Here is a 23,636-nt window from a genome sequence, read left to right on the forward strand (position 1 = left end):
TTTATTCTCTAACTCTCATACAAAATTGGTAGAAACAATTAGATGCTCAGGTATAATCCACCTATTTGCAGGCCAAACTATCTTTAGATTCCTGCTGAGTTCTTAATTAAACAGCCAAGCATGCATTTAGATAAACTGTTACCCCAATGGCAATGGCGCAATCCCGATGTGCACGTATCACCCGGACATGGCGCATCTCTGATCGGCAGGACGGTTCTGTGATTGGCCCTCCTGATCCCATGATGGCTGTGTCCAATCACAGCCATCATGTGATGTAAATAGAGAGCCAGTTGCTAGGCGAGCGGCTCTCCTCTCCTCACACGGAAGTCGTCAGTGAGAAGAGGAGAGCGGATCACTTAATCCAGCTGATGATCAGTGAGTATGAGCTGTATTTACAGCGTTTTACACACTGATCACCAGCCCAGTGTGCCCACACATGTCCCCACACAATGTAAAATAACAATGTCCCCAAAATAGTGTCCCTAAAACACTGTACCCACACACATGTCCCCACACAGTAAAAACACCTGTTCCCCTCATATGTAAAATCATATGTCCCAATGATCATCTGCACACATATGTCCGTGATCATCTGCGCACATCTGTACATGACCATCTGTGTACATATGTCCATGATCATACAAACCAATTATTATACACTTTTTTTACCAAAGATATGTAGCAGAATACATTTTGGCTTAAATTTATGACAATATTTGGTTTTATTGGATTTCTTTTAAAACAGAAAGTAGAAAATATTTTTTTTTTTTTTTACATTTCCGCTCTTTTTTTTGCTTATATCCCAAAAAATAAAAAAGATTTGTGAATAAATACCATCAAAAGTAAGCACTATTTGTGTGAACAAAATGATAAAAATTTTATTTGGGTACAGTGTTGCATGACTGCGCAATTCTTATTGAAAGTGCGAGAGCGCTGAAAGCGGAAAATTGGCCTAAGAAGGAAAGGGGCGAAAGTGCCCAGTATTGAAGTGGTTAAAGGGACATTAGCTTTACACAAGGGTAAGAATATCTATTTCCAGCTTTGTGACTGTAATTTTTACTTCCCATTGGTCGCACCTGAAAATAACTTTTTGAAAATAAGGATCCTTTTCCTTTTTGTTTATCTGTTTGATTTGGTCCTATATTGTTGAGCCTCTAATCTTCCACTGTAAAATATATTGCTCTGTGTTTGGTGTCCATTGTGTCACTAGAAGCTTTGCCCCTGTAAATCCCAGTTACCATATACATGAACATATCAGGAATATATATTGTGTTTTAATTAAACTGCATTATTTTTATTAAAAATCCTCAGCGGAGGAAAATATATGTTAATTACAGCCTTATTCTGTGCTGCTGGTACATTTATTCATGAAGTGGGGCCCCTTCCTGCCACTCCACCTGCAATGCATAAGTATGTCATATGGAGGTGACAGCAGAGGATTAAACACATTCCCTGTGCCCTCCCCCCACAATGTACAAACTAGATATTTGGGGGGCACACCCTAAAAAAATGCATAAAGATGGTGCTGCCATAAGACCATACAACAGAACAGAAATATTGTAGCGCACACACGCAAAACTAACATTTACCTCCAGCAAGGCTTTTTAAAAACACCTAGACATTTTCAAAAAACATTATCAAAAAATATAGGGATATATATTGCTATATAATGCTGTAATATTTTTGTCCCCCCCCCCCCACAATGTAACCCAGGTTTTCTGCACCCGTCGTCCCACCCAGGACAGGCATGGTAGGTGCCACAGGGTAGAGGCAAGAGATGCATGCGAGAATCTGTTCTCTCTCTTCTCCTTCCTCTTACTGACCTGGGAGAAAAATTTCACTTCTGTCCCAGAAGTGACATTTTTTTGTAATTTTTCCCCGCCAAGAGATCCCACTTTTGTGTCACTTTCTGCAGCACATTGTACTGCTTTAGATTCATTGGAAGACACATGAGACAAAAGGGGTCTTTTTAAGTCCCCTTCTTTTTCATTAAAAAGAACCTGTCACCTAAAAATCATCACATGGTATTATAGATACAATATAACAGCAGCCGGAGTGGGGATTTAAGCCAAAAAAAAAACACAGAATGCAAATACCAAATGTGCTATAACATGAAACTGTAAAGTCACAAATATCTACAAGTATCTGTATACCCGCTACAGCTTCCTCCGTCATTGATATTACAATCACAGTGTCATCTCTTATAAATGCTAATGATGTGCAAACCATGGATTTTACATTTACATTCCCTGCTATTGTCTTCCCTCCAAACCTTCAAATGTTAATGAGCGTGTCACCTGACTGGAGCAATAACAAATAACAAGATGGGAACACACCTTACATTGTTCCGATCTGAATAGATCCCTTTCAGCCAATCCAAAGCTGCCTCATGTTAGTGAATGGGGGTGAAGTGAATATAAGGTGAAGCAGAACTCAGACAGGTAGAAAGATTACTGGCAGACAAGGAGAACAAGGAGCAGCTAAAGGATCCCAACATTATACCATACCAGGTAAGATATAGAACTTTCCATATACATTTTTTGTTCTTATAATTTTTTTATCTGATGAAATAGCCCTTGTCATTTGCATCTGGGTGTTGTAATATTATATCCTTATGCCGTATTACATTATTATATTTAATAATGTATTTCCTAATCTTTAAGTCCCACCTTTAAAAACATAAGGAAAGATATATTATGCAAAATTTATTTTTTTCTCTACTGAAAAATACTGTGCATTGTCTTTCGAAAACTTGTCCAATTTATTATATAAATTATCTACATAAAATAAATTGAGCTTACAATAGCTCATATTTTTTAATGTAGATAATTTATATAATTAAATCCCTGAGGTGCAATTTGTTTATTTAACTATCTGTGAATAGAGATTTTTATGTGCAAATAGAATGTTCAATTATATCTAAAGCCAAAACATCCCTTTTGAGATAGATAGTGTTAAATGCTAGAACCCCTATTAATTTTTTTTTATTGCTGTCAGTGACCAAACTAGAGAAATTCACCCTTTATACTTGTCCTGGAGACCATTGTCAAAAGAATAGGAAATTATAGGAAATCCAAAAATGTATGGTTAATATTGGAACAGGAGGTCAGAGGAAATATTCCAATGGGGGCAGCTGACAGTGCTAACTATCTTAGCCCTTGCACACACGGTCGGAGATTCCGACGGAATGCGTCTGATCGGACAGTTTTGTCAGATAATCCGACTGTGTGTGGTCTCCATCAGACTGTTAACTATCTAATGAGGGTTTCCTCTCACTTTGAAGATATTTTTATCTTACTTATTTATCTTATAAATATATATTATGGAAATCTGACCAGATAAAAAAGATAAGGGTTCTAGCATTCTCTATGCTATCCAAAATGAAAAAAATATATAGATTGGAGCTAAGGGACTCTCATTTATGGACAGCCACTTAATGCTAACATAGTTCCATGTTTTTCTTGCATTTGATAGACACTTTTAAATGCCCCTGTGTGATCTTGGTTGTACCCCCCTGTTTTGAAGTTGCACACCTCCTGATTATCTCCTCCTGTGGTCCATTCTATGCTTCCATTTGGGTGGGGTACACAGGATCTACGGATTCATCTGGGGTTCCATTTGGGTTGGACCCTTGAGCTCCTTGGTTTATCCATGTGGACAGTTAGAGTGGTTTACATTTATTCCTTAGTGGCTTCCTGAGGAAACCCAAGAGCAAAACATGTTGAAACCACCAATGCTGATCGTTCATATGCAGGAAATATGACAGATGAAATTTTAATATAACGCATTAAATGGATTTGTTTTGGGATACAAATGCATCATATTTATGCAGTTTTCACTGTTTTAACAATGCCTGAGTTGTAAATTCAACTGTATGTATTAATAGCCATTTTTTTTTATAATACATACACCTTATACCTTTTATATACTGTATACATACATCGTATCTAGTATCCGTATACCCTCCACAGCTTCCTCTCTCATTGATATTACAAGCACAGGATTGTCTCTTATAAATGCTAATGATGATGTGCAACCCATGGATTTTACATTTACATTTCCTGCTATTGTCTTCCCTCCAAACCCAGATCATTTGTATGTATGCAACACAGTTTTAACTGCCCCACAGATAAACACAATCAATCAAAAAAAATAAAAATGAAACAATGGACCGCAGCTTTCTCAGTAATGACATGAGTCAGCAATAGAAGGGTAAATTTAAAAGCAAGATTAGTGCAGGTCCGAAATACTCTAAAGCATGTAATGTTACTAGTCCTCAATACAATATTAAATACGTTAAATATGTTTGTAATCATGTATCTTGTGCAAATATGCAAAGTAAGCAAATATGTGTATTTATATATACTGTTGTATTTATATATTCTGTGCCAACATGCAGTTAAACTAATACTTATGTGAATATTTTATACTGTAGGTGAATAAATTAATAATAAGTAAAAAAAAAAACGAATTAATGAATAATTTTTTTAAGTAGTATATATTATCAACAATATAAAGTGCAACGAGTGTGTGTGCAAATATGCATATGTAAACTGTGAGACTAAATATTAGTAGTAAAGTAGTAAATCTCAATAAACCCCCCAGTATAATTCAAAGTGCCAGTATAATTTCCCAAAAATAAATTTGTGCAATGTCTTTTATACATATAATGGCTCTTTAAGCCAATTAAACACCCAGTGTTTGAAGAGTCATTATATGTATAAAGGACATTGCACAAACTTTTTTGGTGGAAATTATACTGGCACTTTGAATTATGATTTACTTCTTATAATATTTGGTGTCACAGTTTACATATGCATATTTGCACACACACGTTGCACTTTATATTGTTGATAATATATACCACTTATATAATTATTCAATAATCAGTTTTTATAACATATTATTGATTTATTCACATATAAAATTTTCACATACGTATTTAACTGCATGGTTGCACAGTATATATAAGTACACATATTTGTTTATTTTGCATATTTGCACAAGATACACGATTACAAACATATTTACGTATTTAATATTGTATTGAGGACTACATTACATGCTTTAGAGTATTGCTGACCTGCGCTAATCTTGCTTTTAATTTTACCCTTCATTTGTAATTATGACAGATGTTGCTATTTAAGTGCACTTCATTTTTTTTGCTTATCTAATGGACTTAGGCTCCATTCACATATAGTTCACTGTTAAAATGTCAAATAGCACATCAGCTTGTTCAGGTGCCAGTCATTTCAATGGCACCTAAAAACATGGGGCAATTCTGCTGCAATTATTGCGCAACAAATCGCACTGCAATCACATAAACAAAATCGCGCCACATGTGTCACCCTGAGAAAAGTTCCAGAACTTCTTTTTGGTGAAACGCATGGTATGATTTGGTTTGTGCAATTGCAGTGTGACATTCGTGGCAGAATAGCCCAGCCTTTTTAGGTGCCACTCTGATTTGCGATTTTACATTTTAACAGGGCGTTCTTAAATTGTGGGCAGAATTGCTGCAATTCCACCCCTGATTCAAGACGTCTATATGTGAACGGAGCCTTAAAAATCTTTACATATCATATCATGTTTACATATCATTACATCATATCCTTTTTTTTTTTTACTCCTATAAGATTTTCCACGTTTCCCATGCTCAACTTCCCTGTGCACTGCAAGCTCACTAAGGGGCAAAGATAAAAATGCAGTCACACAATTCTGTTGAGCGACAATCATGGCAAAATCACACTGCATTTGGGGTGCCATTAAGAATGAATAGCATCAGAAATGTGCTTTGTGTGTTTTGCAGCAATTGTTACACAATTTGTGATCGCAGGAAGAAACAAAGCAATACTGTCATTGATTCCAAATTTGCAAAGTGTGAAAGGGGCCTGTCAAAGTCAAGTTTTGCAACCTTCTCCGCTACTTTGAGCAGAGAAAAGTCTATGAGCTACAGCAGCCTCCAAACTGCAGGATGCATTATATTAATGAGCTACAGCATGCAGACTACAGTGGGTTGTAACCTATTCATTTTTAAAGAAGAGTAGATAGCAAAACACATACATTTTTTTTAGCTACAAAGTATGTGAAAACTAACTATATTTCTGAAATTGCCATTTCTCAACACTGTGAATGCCTGTGTTCTGACAAAATGTCACCCCTGGCAGAATATCGAACCACATCACTTCCTGTGACATGGAATCAGCTGTTGTCGAAAACAACATGCACTGCGCATGCACACCGTATCATCTAGGCATCTGGGCATGTGCAGTGTATCGTTGCTGACGTCAGGACACTGCATGTCAAATTCATCAACCAAAGGTCATGTTGCTACACCCCGCACTCGGCCGTACTGAGCCTGCAGTCAGAAGGCGGTAGCGGATATCTTTTTAAGCCCACCCAAGTCTTGCATTTCACACTTATCTTTAGCACCAAACTGAGCTTATATAGTGAAATACTGTATTTTCAAATCTGACACACTCTTTTCATGTTGAATTATAAAAGCAGCGGTGTTCTGTTAGATTCGCAAACCTGTCAGATCTGCAGGATTTCCTCTACTTTTAAAATTCAATATCAAAACAGTGTCATGGACTTCTAAATACTGTTAAAAATAAGTGTGGAATGCAGGACTTCAGTGGGTGTAAAAAGATGTCCGCAGGTTCAGTAAGGCCAAGTGCGGATTGTAGCAAGATGGCCGTCAGTTGACGAATTTGAAATGCAGTGTCCTGACGTCAGCAAGCAGATGATGCAGTGTTCATGCGCAAGTCATGTGGTTTTCTGCAACAGCTGATTCCACGTCAGAGGAAGTGACGTGGTTCAATATTTTGCCGGGTTCGACATTTTGTCAGAACACCTGCTTTCAAATGTTACTAAATTTCTACTCTGCTAGCATTTAATGTATTTATATCAACTTTTATTTCAGGTGGATGAAAGAGAAGAAATATTGAAAGTATGATGGATGGAGGAGGTGAAAAGGCTTTTTCTTGCACTGAGTGTGACAGATCTTTTAAAACAAAATCTAATTTCATTTGTCATCAGAGGATTCACACAGGGGAAAATCCATTTATGTGTTCAGAATGTGACAAGAGCTTTTCACGAAAGGAGCATCTTATTCAGCATCAGAAGACTCACACAGGTGAAAAGCCATTTATGTGTTCAGAATGTGACAAGAGCTTTTCACGAAAGGAACATCTTATTCGGCATCAGAAGACTCACACAGGGGAAAAGCCGTATATGTGTTCAGAATGTGACAAGAGCTTCATAATAAAGGTTAATCTTATTCAGCATCTGAGGATTCACACAGGAGAGAAGCCATATCATTGTTCTAAATGTGATCAAAAGTTTTCACACCAAAGTTCACTGAATGAACACAAGATGATTCACACAGGAGTGAAGCCGTTTCCGTGTACTGAATGTGACAAATATTTTTACAAAAAAACAAACCTCATAAGACATCAGAGGATTCACACAGGAGAGAAGCCTTTCAGCTGTTCAGAATGTAATAAGTGCTTTTCAGATATATCCAGTCTTTATATACATCAGAGGATTCACACAGGAGAGAAGCCATATCAATGCTCTGAATGCAATAAATATTTTACCAATAAAGCCAATCTTATGAAACATCAGAGGATTCACACAGGAGAGAAGCCATATCAATGCTCTGAATGCAATAAATATTTTATCAATAAAGCCAATCTTATGAAACATCAGAGGATTCACACAGGAGAGAAGCCTTTCACATGTACAGAATGTTACAAGTGCTTCTCACAAACATCCAGTCTTTATAAACATCAGAGGATTCACACAGGAGAAAGGCTTTTCAGATGTTCAGAATGTAACAAGTCCTTCTCATGCATGGCTCATCTTACTCAACACATGAGGATTCACACAGGAGTTGAAGCCATATCAGTGCCCTTAATGTAATAACTGTTTTTGAAATAAATCAAACCTGAATGAACACCAGAAGGTCCACACAAGAGAGAAGCCATTTAGATGTTCAAAATGTGCAAAGTGCTTCTCTCTAAAGTCAAATCTGACTCAACACCTGAAAAGACATACATAGGGAAGTCATTTAGATGTTCAGAAAGTGTTTAGTACAAACAGAATTTTTTTTTCTTATGATCAAGACTTACAGGAAAGAAGTTGTGTCCTTGTTCTTAACCCCTTGACCTCTGGAAGAATTACTCCCCTTCCTGACCAGGCCATTTTGTGATACGGCACTGCGTTACTTTAGCTTGCAATTGCGCAGTCGTGCGATGATGTAGCCAAACAACATTTACATTTTTTTCCCACAAATAGAGATATCTTTTGGTGGTGTTTAATCACCACGGTGGCTTTTATTTTTTGCGCTATATAAAAAAAAGACTGTAAATTTTGAAAGAAAAACTGTATTTTTTACATTCTGCTATAAGAGATATCCAATAAAAAAAGAAAAAAATCTAATTTCTTCATCAATTTAGACCAATGCTTATTCTGCTACATATTTTTGGTAAATAAAATCCCTATAAACATATATTGATTGGTTTGTGCAAAAGTTATAACATCTACAATCTATAGGATATTTTTATTTGTTTATATTTACTAGTAGGGATGGGCAAACGTTTCGGCCCGAGCATAAGTTTGGGCCAGACTTTGGTTGTTCAGATGTTTTGCCGAACACCAAACAATATGCAGTGTTCGGGGCAAATTCAAAAGCCACCGGAACACTGTTAAATGGAACATTAATACGAAAAATCAAAAGTGATAATTTTAAAGGCTTATATGCAAGTTATTGTCATAAAACTGCCCCAGGAGACTTGTATCAATGCAAAAAAAGTTTTAAAAACAGCCATTTTTTCGGGAGCAGTGATTTTAATAATGATTAAAGTGAAACAATAAAAGGGAAATATTCCTTTAAATTTCGTACCTGGGGGGTGTCTATAGTATGCCTGTAAAGTGGCACATTTTTCCTGTGTTTAGAACAGTCCCTGTACAAAATGAAATTTCTAAAGGAAAAAAAGTAATTTAACCACTTAAGCCCAGACCATTTGGCTGGCAAAAGACCAGAGGGTTTTTGCGATTTGGCACTGCGCCGTTTAACTGACAGTTGCGACGTGGCTCCCAAACAAAATTAACATCCTTTTTTCCCCACAATTAGCGCTTTCAGAGGTGATTTGATCACCTCTGCGGTAGCATAAATTTTGAAAAAAATGCATTATTTTTTACTTTTTTCTATAATAAATATCCCCAAAAAAATATATAAAATTTTTTTTTTCCTCAGTTTAGGCCAATACATATTCTTCTACATATTTTTGGTAAAGAAAATTGCAATAAGCATTTATTGATTGGTTTTCGCAAAAGTTTTAGCGTCTACAAAATAGGGGATAGTTTTATGGCATTTTTATTCATAATGGGTGATTTTTATTGTGACTGCAACATTATGTGGGACAGATCGGATGCTTTTGGCACTATGTTGGTACCATTCATATTTATACAGCGATCAGTGAGATTAAAAAAGCATTGATTACTGTGTAAATGTGACTGGCAGTGAAGGGGTTAAGTGTTCCTAGGGATGTGTTACTAACTGTGGAGGGCTGGGCTTTCATTTAGTGAACACTGATCTCTGCTCCAATCCCATGGAGCAGAGATCAGCATCACTAATTGCTAGGCAGAATGGGGAAATGCTGTTTACAATGGCATTTCGCCCATTCAGCTGCCCCGTGAGACGATCGCGGGTATGCCCGCAGCAATTGAGTCCGTGGGACCCGCGACCGGACTCACGGGGGTCCCGACCACCACACCAGCGCGCCTAGATGGCACTGTAGGGGTTAGGCGTGTCCTATGGAATGATTCTAACTGTGGGGGGAGGGGCTATGTGTGACATGACATTGATCACCGCTCCCGATTACAGTCCTGTCACTAGGCAGAACAGGGTAATGCTTGTTTACATCAGCATTTCCCTGCTCTTCCTCTCCTTGAGACGATTGTGGGTTTCCCTGTGGACATCGAGTCCGTGGGACTAGCGTTCATACTCACTGAGGTTGCGGCGCGCAAAGGGCAACATACAGGTATGTTAATCTGCCTGTAAGTGCCCTTCTGCCGACATATATCGGCGTGAGCCAGTCAGCAAGCTGTTAAAAGTACTAGCAGCTATAATGCATTGTTGGTCCCGGAAATACAGATAAAATAAGTCATTGAAAAAAACAGCATGGGATAACCCAGATAAGCCCCCTGCTCGCAGACCCCCACAACCACCGGGCAAGGGTTGTGGGAATGAGGCCCTTGTCCCCATCAACATGGGGACAAGGTACTTTTGGGGCTACCCCAAAGCACCCTCCCCATGTTGAGGGTATGTGGCCTGGTATGGTTCAAGAGGGGGGCCGCTCTCTCGCCCCCCTCTTTTCCTGCGACCTGCCAGGTTGCGTGCCTGGATAAGGGTATTTTTGGGAGGACCCCAGGCCATTTTTTTTAATCTAGGCACGGGGTTCCCCTTAAAATCCACACCAGACCCTTCATACCAGACCTAAAGGGTCTGGTATGGATTTTGAGGGGGGCCCCACGCCATTTTTTAAAAAAGTTTTGGTGCGGGGTTCCGCAATTTTTTTTTTTATTCTGGCTTGGGGTTACCCTTAATATTCATACCAGACCCAAAGGGACTGGTAATGGACTGGGGGGATCCAATGCTGTTTTTTTTAATGACTTTTTTTTATCTGTATTGCCGGGACCAACAATTAATTATAGCCATACTTTTAAATGACTTTTTTCCTTTAGGAATGTCATTTTGTGCAGGGACTGTTCTAAACATGGGAAAAATGTGCCACTTTACAGGCATACTATAGACACCCCCAGGTATGAAATTTAAAGGAATATTTCACTTTTGTTGTTTCACTTTAAGCATTATTAAAATCACTGCTCCCCAAAAAACAGACGTTTTTAAAACTTTTTTTGCATTGATACATGTCCCCTGGGGCTTGACCCGGGTCTCCAAACACTTTTTATGGCAATAACTTGCATATAAGCCTTTAAAATTAGCACTTTAGATTATTGATGCTCGTGTCCCATAGACTTTAATGGTGTTCGTTTGTTCTGCCAAATATTTTGCCTATTTGGTATGTTTTGGTGCGAACCAAACCAAGGGGTGTTCGTCCCATCCTTATTTACTAGTAATGGCAGCTATCAGCGACTTATGGAGGGCCTGCGATATTTCAGCAGACAGTCAGGAAACTAACTGACATTTTTAACACTTTTGACACTTTTTGGGGAACAGTGATTGCCTAATACAATGATACTAATACAATGATCAGTGATAAAAATATGCACTGTCACTGTACTAATGACACTGGCTGGGAAGAGGTTAAACATCAGGGTCAATCAAAGGGTTAACTGTGTGCCTAGCCAATGTTTTGTACTGTGTGGAAGGTGCTTTTTTCTAGTAGAAGGCATGGATGCATGTTCCTGCTTTACAGGAACACAGGGTCCATGACTTTTGTACTGACAGAATGGCAATCTGCCTTGTTTACATCTGTTCTGGCTCTGTGCCTAATGATCAGTGGGTGTCGGCAGACATTGAGTATGTGGTACCCTGCAGATCAGCTCCCGCTGGGTATAATCACAACAGCAGTGGGTTGCCGGTGACGAGCATGCGTGCCCCAGACCCAGAAGTGTTGGATCACGCACCTAGTATGTTGTCCGGTAAGGCGGTGCCACCTTGCCCAACTATTTCTATGTTATACTGGCAGTAAGTGCTTAAAAACAAAAATGTTTTACAATCAAGGATAAAAACATTTACAATAGCGCAAAAATACTCACACATAAGAAAAGGAAACTAAATGTTTCAAATTGATCAGAGCTTTAGACAGCAGACACATCTGATTCAACACAAGACAGTTCATCAAAGCCATTATGAAAATACATTGTAATTACTGTATATTATGAATAAACTTTTGGCAAAGCGATATATATCGATTTATGTGTACAGTGGTGTGAAAAAGTGTTTGCCCCCTTCCTCATTTCCTGTTCCTTTGCATGTTTGTCACACTTAAGTGTTTCGGAACATCAAACCAATTTAAACAATAGTCAAGGACAACACAAGTAAACACAAAATGCAATTTGTAAATGAAGGTGTTTATTATTAAAGGTGAGAAAAAATCCAAACCATCATGGCCCTGTGTGAAAAAGTGATTGCCCCCTAAACCTAATAACTGGTTGGGCCACCCTTAGCAGCAACAACTGCAACCAAGCGTTTGCGATAACGTGCAATGAGGCTTTTACAGCGTCCTGGAGGAATTTTGGCCCACTCATCTTTGCAGAATTGTCCTAATTCAGTTACATTAGAGGGTTTTCGAGCATGAACGGCCTTTTTAAGGTCATACCACAACATCTCAATAGGATTCAGGTCAGGACTTTGGCTAGGCCACTCCAAAGTCTTCATTTTGTTTTTCTTCAGCCATTCGGTGGTGGACTTGCTGGCGTGTTTAGGATCATTGTCCTGCTGCAGAACCCAAGTTCGTTTCAGCTTGAGTACACGAACAGATGGTCGGACATTCTCCTTCAGGATCTCTTGGTAGACAGCAGAATTCATAGTTCCTTTTATCACGGCAAGTCTTCCAGGTCCTGAAGCAGCAAAACAGCCCCAGACCATCACACTACCACTACCATATTTTACTGTTGGTATAATGTTCTTTTTATGAAATGCAGTGTTCCTTCTACGCCAGAAATACTTGGACACACACCTTCCAAAGAGTCCCACTTTTGTCTCATCGGTCCACAGAATGTTGTCCCAAAAGTCTTGGGGATCATCAAGATGTGTTGTGGAGAAATTGAGACGAGCTTTGATGTTCTTTTTGCTCAGCAGTGGTTTTCTCCTTGGAACTCTGCCATGCAGGCCATTTTTGCCCAGTCTTTTCCTGATGGTGGAGGCATGAACGCTGACCTTAACTGAGGCAAGTGAGGCCTGCAGTTCCTTGGACGTTGTTGTGGGGTCTTTTGTGACCTCTTGGATGAGTCGTCGCTGCGCTCTTGGGGTAATTTTGGGCGGCCGGCCACTCCTGGGAAGGTTCACCACTGTTCCATGTCTTCACCATTTGTGGATAATGACTCTCACTGTGGTTTGCTGGATTCCCAAAGCCTTGGAAATGGCTTTATAACCCTTTCCAGACTGATAGATTTCAATTACTTTCTTTCTCAATTGTTCCTGAATTTCTTTGGGTCTCGGCATGATGTGTAGCTTTTAAGGATCTTCTGGTGGACCTTACTGTGTCAAGCAGCTCCTATTTAAGTGATGCCTTGATTGTGAACAGGTGTGGCAATAATCAGGCCTGGGTGTGGCTAGAGAAATTGAACTCAGGTGTGGACAACCACAGTTATAGTATGTTTTAACAAGGGGGGCAATCACTTTTTCACACAGGGCCATGATGGTTTGGATTTTTTTTCACCTTTAATAATAAAAACCTTCATTTACAAATTGCATTTTGTGTTTACTTGTGTTGTCCTTGACTATTGTTTAAATTGGTTTGATGTTCCGAAACACTTAAGTGTGACAAACATGCAAAGGAACAGGAAATGAGGAAGGGGGCAAAAACTTTTTCACACCACTGTATATGTTGAATGTGGGAAGTGTATACTGAAAATTTATTGAAGTTTTTCACTGCATAGTATGCCCCTCTCTGCAAGATGGCTGAGAATGTAATTGTCATGGCAATAAAAAGTGACTTGACTTAAATTTATCTGCCAGCTTTGGGTTAATATTAGGCAAAATCATTGATAAATATGCACGTAAAATAAAAATGGTCAATAATCCTTGAATTTATGTTTCAAAAAGGTGAATTGCAAACTAAGGCCTCATTCACACAGGACAAGTACAGTGTGAATCAAACACAGCCATGTCTTAATGTAACAGGTAGGGATGAGTCTAAGGCCACGTACACACGGGCGGATTGTCTGCCCAACTAAGTTCGTCAGACAATCCGACAGACAGTCCGTCGTAATTTTGAATGAACGGACTTGACCACACACGATGAACAGACAGTCCGCCGAAAGCTTGCGCGATGACGTGTACGGCGCGTACGACGGGACTAGAAATTCGACGTCCAATACACTGCAATGCAACCTTCAGCGTGTAAATCCTTTCTGAGCATGCGCCATACTTAGTCCGTCGAACTAGCCTACTCACGAGCGGATTGTCCGCTGAAACCAAGTTTGGACGGACAAAATTACGGAAATTCCGAAAGACTAAGTCCGTCAGACTGTCCGCTGAAAAAGTCAGCTGAAGCCCACACACGAGCGGATTGTCCGCTGAAACACGGTTCAGCGGACTAAGTTGGGCAGACAATTCGCCCGTGTGTACGCGGCCTAACTGTCCCTGGTCCTTGGTTTGGTTCAAGCAGTGTTTTTATGCTGAACCTGAACCCCACTAAAATCCATTAGTTGAATAAGTTATATAAAAAATGACCATTTTCTGGACTAAAACGTAAAGGGTTGTAAAAAATAAATAGCATGGAGGAGGGCACTGCCCTGGGGAACATGTACCAGTACAAGAAAAAAAAAAAGAATTCCAGTGAATTTTTTTTTTAAGCACTGACATTCCCAAAGAAAAATGGTTTTAAATTGCCAGCAAATGAATTCTCCCTTCTGGCTTCTACTTAAGAAATACAGAACACAGACACCTTAGAAGGTCCCGCAGGGAGTTATTTTAAAGCTGGGTTCACACTTATGTGAATTGGATGCGGATTTCCCCACATCCAATTTGCATAGCAGGATATTGTGACCAACTCTCTATGAAGCCGGTTCACACATCTCTGCCGCAGCTCTGGTGCAAATTGCACAGAAGCCCTGAGTGTCTTTTGGTCCATTTCAGATCTGAACTCAGCCCAAAATTCAGGCTGAAATCGGACCTGAAATGGTGAATGGAGACGCTCCAGACCCCTGCTGTGAGCCACTGAGTTCTCAAGTGTAAAAGGAAAACTCTACTTGTGTTAATAAAAAATGAAGGTAATATATGCAACATTTAGTGCTAAAAATGAAATCACGAAATCCCTTTAACATAATATAATCTAAATGTTTGGCTCATCAAGCTGATGTACACTGTTTGCAAATATTAAAACTGAACACGCTCCTGGCATTCTTTCTACAATGGAAATCAAATCATTTTTAGAAAGGTCTACCCCATATGGCTGAAAATGTTCTCACCACTGCATTGCACTTGTAGGTTACTTTGGTTTTACAATTCAGCTTGATGGGGTGTAAGTTACATAGTTAGTAAGGTTGAATAAAGACACCTGTCCATCCAGTTCAACCTGAGTGAGGTGTCTACAATTGTCCCTATCCCTGTACATTGCACACTCACATCAGTCCCTACTCTCAAGGAGCCCAATATCGAAGGTCCCCATTCATATACTAGTGCCAATTTTGGACAGAAGGCAAATAACCTACCAGCATGTCTTTGTAGTGTGGGAGGAAACCCACGCAGGCACAGGGAGAACATGCAAACTCCAGGCAGGTAGAGTCATGGTTGGATTTGAACCAGAGACCCTTGTTACTGCTAGGTAAGAGCACTAACCACTACACCACTAAGTCTGGAGACAGTATTGGTCATTTCATGATTTCAAGCCTATTATCATCTTCTTTTCTTCTAAGGTAATTCTTAAAAGCATGGTGATATGTTTTGGGTCATTGTCTTGCTATAGGATTACCTCTGACCAACTAGGTATAGATCAGGGGGTATTGCATAGGGACTGCACTTTTCTGTTTGAGGCCTAATTTTCAGAGTGCCAGTAACCACCTCTAGATTCAGCAAAATAACCCCAAACCATCACATTTCCTCCTAGTCCTATTTGTGTACAGTACATAAACACTGTGTAAACTATCCTTTCTCCTACTTGGTGGCATACATAAATAACGTGGGATTGATTTACTAAAGGCAAAAATGCTGTTCACTTTGCAAGGGAATTTTCTCTTAGCTTAGTAAATTATGTGAAGTACTGCTGGCTTCCATTATCCCGTGGTGTGCAAGCAAAAATATGTTTTCTTTTTCCTGGCATTGTGTATGTTTTGCAAAAGGAATGTAACTGTATTTGCTAACCTCAAATAAAAGAACTCATAAATGTCAAGGGGTCTATTTATAAAGGATCCACTGTTCACTTAAACCAATGAATTCCTTACTGATTTTACCCAAATGAGATTCAGTATTAGTCACACTCGTGCTACTTACAGGAGGATAAATGTACACCACACAAATGCAACACAAGATGGAAAGGCATGAAATCTCACATGTACAGTAGTTATGAAGAATAGTATTTACTGTGTATATGAATCTTCTAGCAATGGCTCTTGATGGTTTTTATACACAGCTTAAGCACTAGAAGGGTTAACTGTCACTTTTTTAATGTACACCAGGCATGTCGGCTGTATTCCCATATTAAAAGAACAGTGACTGCTGAACCGGCCAAGATTCAACCTATGTATGGGAAAGCTGAATTTACCCAAGTTTATTGATCGATCAGCATGGGTACAACTTGCCTGCTGGATTCAACATGCAAGTATTGCAACTATTGTAAGCAGCTGTTATAGCCGTTAGCAATAATCACCGTCTTCTCCCTGCGGGGACAGATTCCCATGCACCCCTCCCCCACCGGACAAACAAAGCACAACCCGAGGTTGCAGGAAAAAAAAATTGTTATGTCTATGGTTGGCCTAAAGGTTCTTTTTTCTAAATGTAAATCAGAGTATAAAGCAAATGAAATGTACCTGGTCATACTGATCCAAATCTGATAATAGTCACAGATTAACATAATAAAACAGATTATAACAATGGAAATAAAACAAGAGCAACACCTAAGCACAGAGCCTGCACACAATGTGAATGACATCCTTTAAGTGGCCCTTCTGTATTTACATTTCCTTTGTTTGAAGAACCTGTTTGGCCATCTGACATGAATAATACAAATTAGGTTTGGTGCTATGGGGACTTTGGTGGTTCTTTGTCCATACTACAAATACAGGGCCACTAAATATAAATTAACCACTAGGCATCCACTCTTTAGTCGAAAGACGACTGCAGAGCGGACGCCAATTGCCGGGAGGCCGTCCCTGGACGTCCTCCTGTTTAATTTGCAATGCACGCTCCCGTGAGCACGCATCGGGGAAGTTCTGTGCTGACCGTGTCCCCTGGACACAGCCAGTCACAGATGACTTTAAATGGTCAATCACAGCGACCGTTTACAGCACGATCGGCGTGCCCAATGAGAGATGATCTCATATGTAAACATATGAGATCATCTCTCAGCGCTGCTCTCCCTCCTCACACAGACAGCGTGTGAGGAGGGAGAGATGAACGACTGCAGCGGCCGTAATTAAAATATCTCCCTAGTGTGCCATCTGTCCCCAGTGTGCCAGTGCCATCTGTCCCCAGTGTGCCATCTGTCCCCAGTGTGCCATCTGTCCCCAGTGTGCCAGTGCCGTCTGTCCCCAGTGTGCCACCCGTCATTGCCATCTGTCCCCAGTGTGCCACCTGTCATTGCCATCGGTCCCCAGTGTGCAAAAAATAAATAGCAAATAAAGAGTTCCATTTGGCCGGGGCAGTAATTTGTTTTAAGCACTGACATTACCAAAGAAAAAATGGCTTTAAATTGCAGAAATGAAATCTCTTTTCTGGCATCTATTTAAAAAGTACAGAACACAGACCCCTTAGACCAGTGGTTTTCAACTCCTGTCCTCAGGACCCAGTAACAGGTCAGATTTTAAGTATTACCTTGGAGAGATGCAGACCTCTCCCTCCTCACACAATCACTGAGCAGCAAATGATATAACCTGTGATGTATTTCGGTCATCTTGCAAACCTGGCCTGTTAGTGGGTCCTGAGGACAGGAGTTGAGAACCACTGCCTTAGACAGTCCCCCAAAGATTTATTATTATTATTATTTTTATTATTATACAGGTTTTATATAGCGCCAACAGTTTGCGCAGCACTTTACAACATGAGGGCAGACATTACAGTTACATTACAATTTGGTACAAGAGGAATCAGAGGGCCCTGCTCGTTAGAGCTTACAATCTAAAAAGGAAAGGTCACAAAATACAAAAGGTAATAGCTGTGGGGAGATGAGCTGATGGAGGAAGTAAAACAGTGTTAGAAGCATGCTAGGCTTTTTTGAAGAAAAGGGTTTTCAGGGATCACCTAAAGATGGATAGATTAGGGAACAGTCAGAGAGATTGGGGTAGGGAGTTCCAAAGGATGGTGACAAGCTCTGGAGAAATCCTGGAGGTGAACATGGGAGGCGGTGACAAGGGACATAGAGAGCAGGAGGTTTTGGGATGACCGAAGAGAGTGGCTTAGTTGGTATTTTGGGGCTAGGTTAGTGATGTAGCTGGGGGCAGGGTTATGGATCGCTTTGTAAATTATTGTTAGTACTTTGAATTTTATTCGTTGGGTGATTTTTAACCTTGTTATCGAACCCCTAGCTGAGAGTATTAGTAGGTCCAACAATTTTTTTTTTTAGGAGTTTCCATTGCTGAACAAGAACATAAAATAAACCTTTTTGCAGATGATGTTGTTCTTATGATTACTGATCCTGTGAAAGCTTTACCGAAAATTCAGGAAACACTAAATATGTTCAGCAAAATTTCTTATTACAGGCTTAACGCGAATAAATCGTGTATATTGAACTTGAGGATAGATGAAAATACTGCTAAACATCTTAAATTCAAATTCCCTTATACATGGACTGGAAGTACAATTAAATATTTGGGTATTCAATTATCAAATTCATGTAAAACACTGTTCCAATATAATTATATTCCACTTCATAATGCATTACAAGAAAATCTCACTAAACTAGCATCCCATGAATTTTCATGGATGGGACGTTTGGCAGCATTTAAAATGCTTCACCTTCCCCAAATTTTATATTTTTTTAGAACTCTTCCAATTCCATTAAAATTTTTCCAATCCCTTCAGACTCTGTTTTCTAGATTCATCTGGCAGGGTAAGAAATCTAGATGTGCTAATTCAAACTTAGTGAAGAAACGTCAAGCTGGAGGAACAGGGTATGTGGATTTTCAAGATTATTATTTAGCCTCGGTTCTCACACAGTCTAAGGAATGGTTTCTATCTCCTCCATCTACAATATGGGGGAAGATGGAAACTGCTAGGGTCCCTGGAAATAATCTATCAATATGGATTCCTTCCATGGCACTTGGAGCCAAGATACCTTCTCGCATCTCCCCAACAATATTAGCAACACTTAAATCCTGCATTCGATTTCTGCATCTAACTTCCTCACACCCTCTTCCTACCAAAGTCCAAATTCCGCTAAATACTCTACATAATTTCATGAAGACAACCTCATTTACACCATGGATAGAGAAGGGAATTAAATATCTATCTGATCTACTTGATAATGGGGTGATCAAACCATTTCCTACACTTCAAAAGAAATTTCAATTGCCAAATTCAGATTTATTCCTCTACATCCGAACTAAGAATTGCATTTCCAATCTCCCATCATGGACCTATAATGTTCCCCAATCGGCTTGGTCCTTCCTTAAGATCCCCATACATCAACAAAAAAGGATCTCCCTTTTCTATAATCTTCTTCAACAAAAAAGTGTGTTTATAAAGATTATCCCTTTAATTAGATGGGAAGAAGACTTAGGATACACCTATATAGTTGACCAATGGGAAAAAGCTTGTAACACCACATATAAGGCCACATGCTGCTCTACATTATGGGAAGTATCCATTAAATTGACTCAACAATGGTATCTTACTCCTGAGAAAATATCTAAATTCAACGGCACATTTGACGACAAATGTTGGAGATTGTGCGGAAAAAAAGGTGATATGTTACATACATTTTGGACATGCCCTAAACTTGGGAAGTATTGGGAACAAATCTTTCAAGTTATGTCTGAAATTACCAAAACAGTCATTCCTCCAAATCCCTCACTGGCTCTATTATCCATTGATCTTGATCGATATCCTATCCAGTTTAGAAATGTGTTTACACATATTTTGGTGTCAACCAGGATAAGTATAACGAGGAAATGGAAAAATCCTGATCCTCCTTCCATAAAAGAAGTGATAGAATCGACTCAAACTCATTACATTTATGAATCAATTCTAGCTCTTCGGCCTCACAAAAAAGAACATACTCATAAAATATGGCAGCCATGGTTAAAATGGGCTAGTCCCCAAAACATTGCACGAGTTCTTTGTTCCTAGGTAACTTGAATTAAACAATTACTTACCCTGCTCTAATATGTTAACCTTTGTTTTGTATCTATTAAATGGCAGGTTACTATTACTGTCCCAAACACAGTTTAACACCCATAAGGGTGTTTGGGAATATATTTAGGTTCATTATCTTTGAAATGCTTGAATTGGCAGTATATAAATATATGAAGATAATATTTATATTACTTTTGTGTATTGTCTCCACAATGGATGTATTAATAACCTCCCGATCGTTACCTTTATTATCCCTATTATAATTGAGATAATTAATATGGGTTTCTTTATATTATATTTTTTATTATTTTTGGATACTATTATCTATGTATCTAAATACTGTAACTGATCTGTTATTTAGTCATAATTTCTGTCATTTGTCTTGATAAAAATGTAATGAAAACTATTGATTAAAAAAAAAAAAATCCTGGCATTCTTTCTACAATGGAAATCAAACTTTATTTAGAAAGTTCTACCCCATATGGCTGCAGATGTTCCCACCACTGCATTGTACTTGTAGGTTGCTTTGATTTTGCTATTCAGTTCATCCCAATTCAGCTTGATGGGATGTAAATTTGAAGACAGTACTGGTCATTTCATGATTTAAAGAGGATCCAAAAAAAACTGTCAATGACAATCAACACTGCGCTAACCCCAAAAATTACATACAAAAAAGCTGCTAACACAATCACAAGGATATACAGTAGTGAAGAAAATTCCAAATGTTAAATTATAGTGTAGCGCTATATAAAATATGATTAAACCACTAAGTGATGTGACAATAATATATAAGTATCAAAATTGCATGACATACAAAAGTGCTTGCCCAAACTGCCCAGCAATTGCATAAATAATGAAAAAATTATAATGAACCCAAAAAAATGTGAAAACAGTCCAAAAAATCTGTTATTCGATTAAATCCAATCCACACGTGAGAGGGAAAGAGCCATCCACCTTCGTCCTATGAAGATCACATGCAGGCATGCCTGCATGTGATCTTCATAGGACGAAGGTGGATGGCTCTTTCCCTCTCACGTGTGGATTGGATTTAATCGAATAACAGATTTTTTGGACTGTTTTCACATTTTTTTGGGTTCATTATAATTTTTTCATTATTTATGCAATTGCTGGGCAGTTTGGGCAAGCACTTTTGTATGTCATGCAATTTTGATACTTATATATTATTGTCACATCACTTAGTGGTTTAATCATATTTTATATAGCGCTACACTATAATTTAACATTATGATTTAAAGAGGAGCTGCACCTAAAAAAAAAATATTAAAAGCCAGCAGCTACTAATATTGCAGCTGCTGACTTTTAATAAAATCACACTTACCTGTCCAGCGATGTCGGCGGCAGATGACGAGCGATCGCTCGTCTCGCTGCTGCCACCGCCGCCATCCTCTGTCAGGGAATCGGGAAGTGAAGCATGACGGCTTCACTGCCCGGTTCCCTACTGCGCATGCGCGAGTCACGCTGCGCGTCTCTTATGGTCCCCCGCTGTGTCTCTGGGAACTGTGTTTCCCAGAACACAACGGGGGGGCGGGGCGTCTCTGGGGGTTCTGCAGCGGTCTGGCCAGAAGTGTGTGCAGTTACCTGGATTATCAAGCTAACTGCACCCCCTCCCCCATGAAAGGTGCCGATTGTGGCACCGGAGGGGGGAGGGATCAGAATAGCGGAACTTCCCCTTTAGGGTGAAGAACCGCTTTAAAGTCTATTTTTATCTTCTATTCTTCTAAGGTAATTCTGAAATAGCTTGGTAGTATGTTTTGGGTCATTGTTTGGCTGCAGGATTAACCTCTGACCAACTAAGTATAGATCAGAAGGTATTGCATAGGGACTGTACAAGCTGTTTTAAGACCAGGACCTGAAGGGCCTGGTATGGAGTTTGGTGGGAGCCCATGCATTTTTTTTTATAAATTTTGGTGTGGGGTTCCCCTTAATATTCATACCAGACCCAAAGGGCCTGTTAATGGACTGAGGTTTGGAACCCATGCTGGTTTTTTCAATGATTTTTATCTATATTGCCGAGATCCGACAATTCATTACAGCCGCGAGCAGTTTTAAATTACTTTTTTTTCTTTAGAAATGTAATTTTGCTGTGGTATAATTCAAAACATGGAAAAATGTGCTACTTTACAGGCATACTAAGGTCACTCCCCAGGCATGATATTTAAAGGAATATTTTACTTTTTTTATTTCACTTTAAGCATTAAAAAAATCACTGCTCCTGAAAAACCATCTGTTTTTAAAACTTTTTAGAACTTTTTTTGCATTGATGGGGCAGGACCCAGGTCCCCAAACACTTTTTTTTTATCAAAAGAATAAACAAGTGATAAACATTGTTAGCCATAAGATGATACATGTCATACAAAGTCAAAGTTATGAATACCAAGAGTAAAGTAACAAGTATACTTGGACACATTTGTGAGTTCTATATGCTAAGTACAAGGCATCGGGTGCCATTACATTCCTCCGGGCACTCCATTGGGGACAGACTGTGTCATGGAGGAGGATAGTATTATCAGCCCTTTACTTATATGGTACCCATAACTGATAAAGCAGGTGATACATAGTAGACCGGGGTGCCCAACCTTTTGAAGAGCGAGGGCCACTTAAGCGACTTGGTAACCGGTCGCGGGCCACAACGAGTGGTGCAGACAGATGACAATTCCATGTCCACTCTGCATATGCAGATGGACACAACACACTCTACTCTATGGGCCCTTGGATCCCATCTTCCCAGATAGAAGGGGACGGATCGAATTGGAGGTAGGCGGGGTGTAAACGGTCCGTTTACATCTGCGGCTCGATAGAGGTGAACGGAGGGTCAGACCGATAGTGTCAATGGGGCCTAAGGCTGTTTTCACACTGATATGCTTTGGTTTACCCACACAGAGGGTGCAGACAAGTGCACCTGTGGCTTTTCTGCAGGTTAGCTGTACTTTACCCTAGACTTCTATTATATCCTGCAGGTATGGTGCACCAAACCTGCAGCTAATAACAGAAGTCTATGGCTCAGTGCAGGTGACCTGGGGTGGGGTGTTCGGCTCATCCCTAATTAAGAACAGCAAATACCATATATGTGGATCTGCCAGCAATAGCTTTTGATTGTTTTTTATAAAAAGTTTAAGCACTAGAAGGGTTAACTGTCACTTTTTTTAATGTGGGCCAGGAATGTGGGCTGTATCCACATATTAAAGGAACAGTGGCTGCTGAACCAGTCGAGATACAAACTATGCATGGGCAGGCTGAATGTACTCAGGTTTATTGATCGATCAACTTGGGTACACCCAAGCACAGAGCCTGCACACAATGTGAATGACACAGTTTAAGTGGCCCTTCTTTATTTACAATACATTTAATTTGTTTAAAGAATGTGTTTGGGCATCTGACACGAATAATACAAATTTGTTTTGGTACTATGGGGACT

General features: G+C 39.4%; 1 protein-coding gene across 1 annotated transcript in view; it reads left to right on the forward strand.

The window, feature by feature from the left end:
* LOC143962292 (uncharacterized) overlaps positions 1 to 23,636 on the forward strand; it is a 214,771-nt gene that overhangs the window by 171,643 nt on the left and 19,492 nt on the right. Inside the window, 2 exon segments of the mRNA XM_077471595.1 lie at positions 7,036 to 7,839; positions 7,925 to 8,063. Of these exon segments, the coding sequence (XP_077327721.1) occupies positions 7,036 to 7,839; positions 7,925 to 8,063 (943 nt within the window).

This window comes from Lithobates pipiens, unplaced genomic scaffold (genome assembly GCF_037356315.1).
Source record: "Lithobates pipiens isolate NorthernLeopardFrog02 unplaced genomic scaffold, aLitPip1_a1.2 Scaffold_8, whole genome shotgun sequence".
Taxonomy (NCBI): domain Eukaryota; kingdom Metazoa; phylum Chordata; class Amphibia; order Anura; family Ranidae; genus Lithobates; species Lithobates pipiens.